General features: G+C 46.4%; 1 protein-coding gene across 1 annotated transcript; it reads left to right on the forward strand.

Annotated features, from left to right (window-relative positions):
• Positions 1–4421: 4421 nt before the first annotated feature.
• On the forward strand, positions 4422–5423 carry LOC120028472 (class A basic helix-loop-helix protein 9). Its single transcript, XM_038973678.1, has one exon. It carries the CDS (start codon positions 4422–4424, stop codon positions 5421–5423), a length of 1002 nt encoding a protein of 333 aa, XP_038829606.1.
• The last annotated feature ends 1521 nt before the right edge of the window (positions 5424–6944 follow it).

Below are 6944 nucleotides of genomic sequence, written 5' to 3' on the forward strand. Positions count from 1 at the left end.
TGTTAAATGTGCAACCAGAGGGAAAAAAAATCTAGATCACCTGTACTCCACACACAGAGACGCGTACAAAGCTCTCCCTCGCCCTCCCTCGCCCTCCATTTGGTAAATCCGACCACAACTCTATCCTCCTGATTCCTGCTTACAAGCAAAAATGAAAGCAGGAGGCACCAGTGACTCAGTCTATAAAAAAGTGGTCAGATGAAGCAGATGCTAAACTACGGGACTGTTTTGCTATCAAAGACTGGAACATGTTCCGGGATTCTTCCGATGGCATTGAGGAGTACACCACATCAGTCACTGGCTTTATCAATAAGTGCATCGGGGACGTCGTCCCCACAGTGACTGTACGTACATACCCCAACCAGAAGCCATGGATTACAGGCAACATTCGCACTGAGCTAAAGAGTAGAGCTGCCGCTTTCAAGGTGTGGGACTCGAACCCGGAAGCTTACAAGAAATCCTGCTATGCCCTGCGACGAACCATGAAACAGGCAAAGCGTCAATACAGGGCTAAGATTGAATCATACTACACCGGCTCCGACAATCGTCTTATGTGGCAGGGCTTGCAAACTATTACAGACTACAAAGGGAAGCACAGCTGCCCAGTGACACGAGCCTACCAGACGAGCTATATCACTTATATGCTTGCTTTGAGGCAAGCAACACTGAGGCATGCATGAGAGCATCAGCTGTTCCGGACGACTGTGTGATCACGCTCTCCGTAGCCGTCGTGAGTAAGACCTTTAAACAGGTCAACATACACAAGGCTGCGGGGCCAGACGGATTACCAAGACCTGTGCTCCGGTCATGTGCTGACCAACTGGCAGGTGTCTTCACTGACATTTTCAACATGTCCCTGATTGAGTCTGTAATACCAACATGTTTCAAGCAGACCACCATAGTCCCTGTGCCCAAGAACACAAAGGCAACGTGCCTAAATGACTACAGACCGTAGCACTCACGTTTGTAGCCATGAAGTGCTTTGAAAGGTTGGTAATGGCTCATATCAGCACCATTATCCCAGAAACCCTAGACCCACTCCAATTTGCATACCGCCCAAACAGATCCACAGATGATGCAATCTCTATTGCACTCCACACTGCTCTTTCCCACCTGGACAAAAGGAACACTTATGTGAGAATGCTATTCATTGACTACAGCTCAGCGTTCAACACCATAGTACCTTCAAAGCTCATCACTAAGCTAAGGATCCTGGGACTAAACACTCTGCAACTGGATCCTGGACTTCCTGACGGGCCACCCCCAGGTGGTGAGGGTAGGTAGCAACACATCTGCCACGCTGATCCTCAACCCTGGAGCTCCACAGGGGTGCGTGCTCAGTCCCCTCCCGTACTCCCTGTTCACCCACGACTGCGTGGCCAGGCACGACTCCAACACCATCATTAAGTTTGCAGACGACACAACAGTGGTAGGCCTGATCACAGACAACGAAGAGACAGCCTATAGGTAGAAGGTCAAAGACCTGGCCGGGCCGGGTGGTGCCAGAATAACAACCTATCCCTCAACATAACCAAGACTAAGGAGATGATTATGGACAACAGGAAAAGGAGGACTGAGCATGCCCCCATTCTCATCAACGGGGCTGTAGTGGAGCAGGTTGAGAGCTTCAAGTTCCTTGGTGTCCACATCAACAACAAACTGGAATGGTCTAAACACACCAAGACAGTCGTGAAGAGGGCACGACAAAGCCTATTCCCCCTCAGGAAACTAAAACGATTTGGCATGGGTCCTGAGGTCCTCAAAAGGTTCTACAGCTGCAACATCGAGAGCATCCTGACCGGTTGCATCACTGCCTGGTACGGCAATTGCTCGGCCTCTGACCTCAAGGCACTACAGAGGGTAGTGCATACGGCCCAGTACATCACTGAGGCTAAGCTGCCAGCCATCCAGGACCTCTACACCAGGCGCTGTCAGAGGAAGGCTCTAAAAATTGTCAAAGACCCCAGCCACCCCAGTCATAGACTGTTCTCTCTACTACCACATGGCAAGCGGTACCAGAGTGCCAAGTCTAGGACAAAAAGGCTTCTCAACAGTTTTTACCCCCAAGCCATAAGACTCCTGAACAGGTAATCAAATGGCTACCCGGACTATTTGGATTGTGGGCCCCCCCCCCCAACCCCTCTTTTTCCGCTGCTGCTACTCTCTGTTTATCATATATGCATAGTCACTTTAACTATACATTCATGTACATACTACCTCTATTGGGCCGAACAACCAGTGCTCCCGCACATTGGCTAACCGGGCTATCTGCAATGTGTCCCGCCACCCGCCAACCCCTCTTTTATGCTACCGCTACTCTCTGTTCATCCTATATGCATAGTCACTTTAACCATATCTACATGTACATACTACCGCAGTCAGCCTGACTAACCTGTGTCTGTATGTAGCCTCGCTACTTTTATAACCTCGCTACTGTATATAGCATGTCTTTTTACTGTTGTTTTATTTCTTTACTTACCTATTGTTCACCTAACACCTTTTATACACTATTGGTTAGAGCCTGTAAGTAAGCATTTCACTGTAAGGTCTACCTACACCTGTTGTATTCGGCGCACGTGACAAATAAACTTTGATTTGATTTGAGTAGCACAGTATTTCAACAAGGAGAGTCAGTAGCCAAGTCAGTGCTCTCTAGACCCTAGGAGCTACAGTGGGATGGCACTGACACACATCGCAGGGCACGAGACCCCACGTGTCAAATCCACTGCTTACGAACGTCATCTGCAGGGATATTGATTTATTTGTTGATTATGTTCTTCTACTTGTATGGGATATGTAGAGCAAAACATTGTACAAAATAAGCTATCAGCACAAGAGTGTCAGAGAATGTCGTAAAGAGATAAGTGGCACCTTGGTGAGAGGAAGAAGATTGCTGCTGCCACTAAATCAAACCATGAAAGTTTCCTATTACAGTATCATAATCCATTAATTTAGACAAATGGTTCCTCTGCTCACATCAAAACTGTCTTTCACCTCTAACAGAGGAAGGGTTGGGGACGGGGATGTGGAGGAGGTGGGTAGACCGTGGAGGAAGAAGGGGGAAACAGGGTAGCAAATAGAGGCCAAGCAGCACTTGAGCCAACAGTGATTACAGGTGATAATTGTAAAATATTTTGTGTTCTTTTCCCCCAGCTTTGAAGTCTTGGCCCTTGTCTGTTCAAGTCCTGGTGGCCACTCAAGCTTGATTTATGACAGTTTCACGCTAGACATCCAAATTACACTGTACCTTAGTCTAGCCATGGCAAGGTAAGAATCACTCAATAGAACGTGGCTAATTGTTGCCGTAGAGATATCTGATGTTCATGTCAGACATGATGATAAGTGTTTTTGCTCAGTTTTCTCAGCTATAAGGTGTAAAGAGGAGTTTATTGATGTAGCTTACCGGATGAAGTCACTAAATGTCAGGCGTGAAACCACAATTAGTCATTATTTTCACAGAACACCCACGATATTATACTTTACAATAAAATAGTGTGGGTGCGAAAGAAGTGAACTTTGATTAAGTGATTCTTTGTAAGGTTGATTTCTAACTGCCATTTGATGATAGTGTTATAACATCCTGATAGCATTTTATAATATGTATTTCCAGGGCAAGTTTATGTTAATCTCTTTCAACTACTGTGTGTGCGAGACCTAGTGAATCACAACGGCTGCTACTGCAATGCTTTCTCAGTCCTAAAAAAAACTATTCCTAAGACGTGAAAAGTGACTCATTGTTTTTAAGATAGCATTTCTATCTGTCTGGACATTCATACTCAAAAACTTGCCTAGAGAAATTTCACAATGTCTTCTACGCACCATTATTTTTGGGGTACTCATTATTTTTTAGATAACATTTCTACTGAAATATTCCAGGCATTTCACAAATGTCTTCCCTCCAACAACATACCATGTTTTTTTCACAATGTTGTAATGCTGCTGGATATCATCACATGTTCATGTTCCATTGTGACACTGATAATGCTAATAATGCACCTCAGAAGCGGAGGAGATCCTGCATGACTGGGGAGGCTGGGGAGAGGAGAGGAGGGGGTGTGAGTGTCTGAGCAGTTGACTGATCCTTCTCCTGTTTGCCCCCAGGGCCCTCGTAAACACATAATACAACTTTGCTTTTAGGCAAGCCTTCCTACAATGTGGCACATACAAAAAGACAAGTCTTTAAAAGCACCTCTCACCTGTCAGAGCCATCCAGAGGTATGAACTGACTCACTGGAAGGAGCTAAGAGACAGTAGAAGGAGAGTGGTATGGCTGAACACTAGCACTGTCTGCCGTTGCATTGGAGTCACGTAGGATAGAACCGGAGCTTGGAACTACCAGCCCAGAGGAGTTTCACCAGTTTTACCTCAGCTTGGAAGGTAAACATCTACAGTGTCTGCAGAAAGAGGCACCAGTGACAGACATGAGCCTGTCTTCTCAGAGTACAGTACCGAGGAGGAGTGTGGGCACCAGGCCAGCCATGAGCAGCCACGCTATTCTCACCAAGTCAGAGTTCTCTGAGGAGGAGCAAGAGGGGATTCTGCTGGGTTTGGATGAGGAGAAGGACAGTGGCAGCGAGGACAGCGAGGCTGGCTCAAAGAACTCTTCAGAGAGCAAGGGCGGCACGGCCGGCAGCTGCCCTGATGTGAAGAGACGCAGTCGTCCTGTCCGCTCCAAATCCCGCCGTGTGGCCGCCAATGTTCGCGAGCGAAAACGTATCCTGGACTACAACCAGTCTTTCAATGCACTGCGCATGGTGCTCAAACATGACCTCAACGGCAAGCGACTGTCCAAGATCGCCACTCTGAGACGTGCCATCAACCACATCTCTTCGCTGACCGTCTTCCTGCGCTCCCACCCCAGCCCCAGTGCCCTGCCAGGAGGACATCCAACCTGCACCCACGCAGAGTGCCTCAGAGGGCAGCCCTCGGCTGGAATTGAGGAGGCCATGCTGGTCCTGGGGAAGGACAGGGAGAGAGAGAGGGGCTTCCAGATCCCGGTGGAGACCTACTGTCTGCAGCATAAGCCATTGCATTGGAGTCAACACCACCAGCAGTCCCTGCAGGATCACGGTGCCCACAAGGCTCCCATCATTCTGCCTCCAGAGCTCCAGCCCTACACAGACACCCCAGGAGGAGGACACCCCAGCCCTTTGTGCCTGCCATCCCCATCCTATGCTCACTTCTCCCCCACTGAGACCCAGTTCTATACACCCTCGCACCCTCACGAGGAGTTGAGCAGCCCCCCGTACTACATCAGCAGCGAGTGGAGTGGGGGGTCAGGGTACCCGTTTGGAGTGAGGGCCAATTGTCGCCCGAACCACACTGACAGCTTCTCAGACTCCTCTCCTGCTGTGTCCTTCACGTGGCAGCTGGGTTACCTGCAAGGCTCAGCTGGCTACCAACAGTTCCTTACCATGTACTGACTGAATGAACTCAAGACATGAGCTCTAGTGGAGGGCACCAACGTTAAAGTCTACAATGATGTCAAACAGAGGGAAGCTGACGTGTATATGTCTATGTATGTACAGTATGCATGGGATTGCAATGATGGCTTTGGCTATTTGGCTTTGCAAGGGGATTTCTTAGTAATGTCTTACACTTGTTTAAACAGATTGACAAAAGTGTTGATGAAATTAAATGTTACAGCCGAATACAGTGTATGTTTTACCTCCAATAGTCCCTAAAAGCGAAAGAAATGTGTTTTAACATTTCATCATGTGTTTGTAATGCAGAATATAATGTGCTAAATATAGCTACTGAATGAGCTGTATGAGTTGTTCGTCTTAAAACAGAGCATGAGGGACTAAACACAATATACATCTATATTTTTGTTTACCTGAGCTATGTATGTTTTCATGAGAAAGATGACTGTTTTCTCAATGAGAGAATCCTAGTGCTTCCTTCCGCTGCAGCAAAAAAAACAGAAAAGCAACTTGTAGTAATTATTATAGTGTCAGAATTGTACCTATGCAATTTGTATTTTTGTAAGAATTGAAAAATAATGATGTAATAATAAAGAGAACAAAACATGTTCTGAACATTATGCATCGCCTATACTGAAAAAACTAAATGAATACAGGCTTTGTTATTAATGTCTGGAATATTTCTAACATAAGATGATTGTTTATACAGTTGGGCTTTATTGAGAATGATTTGCATGGTTTCTTACCCCTGCGTCTCTCCTTTACAACACCCCCCCCCCCCCCCCCCCCCCGCTCTTCTCCGAGACACTGAACGTTCCACTCTGTCTCTCATCCTGTAATTAGTATTGCCAACCACATTGCCTTTAGGTTAATGAAATAATTATGCATGTAGATATCCTTGCAATGTAATTGACCTTGAATTAAGCTGTTTTGAGAAAATCAAATGACCCCGTTTCTGATTCTCACCAGAATATGAAAACAATATGTGTGGAGGGGGGTTAGAGGGAGGTGTTTATGGTACAGCTATACAGGTCCTTTACATCCCTGATTCAGGAAGGCCTGTGCCATAAAGTCACTGACCTCTAAGTGCTTGTGAGTAGATGAGCAATTGGCAGCATGCCTTTTCTTGTCACAAAGCAAGAAAACTCACTAGTGAATGAATGCCTGAGGTGTGCAAACAGAGGAAACGGCCATAGGAGAGACGTGATCAAGGGCAGGTATACAGTAGGTTGTAGTCAGGATCATAGCAAACTGATTCCAGTAAAAGCAAGACAGATCAGGAAGCTGATAAAGGAGGAGGAACAGAGGTTAAGGGCTTTAGTCTACTAGAGTCAAGGACCGTTCTCCCTTACTACTGTAGTTCCCCCCGTTTCCTATGGATGTGAAACACAGTATTTTCCAGACAGAGAGACAGACAGACTTAAACTGTGAACTTGTATGCCCTTTTACATATGAGCTGTAATTAAATATGTCTCCATAACATGACTTGACAAGCATATTAGATACTTACATCATCTCTAG

The sequence above is a fragment of the Salvelinus namaycush genome, chromosome 34 (genome assembly GCF_016432855.1).
Source record: "Salvelinus namaycush isolate Seneca chromosome 34, SaNama_1.0, whole genome shotgun sequence".
Taxonomy (NCBI): Eukaryota; Metazoa; Chordata; class Actinopteri; order Salmoniformes; family Salmonidae; genus Salvelinus; species Salvelinus namaycush.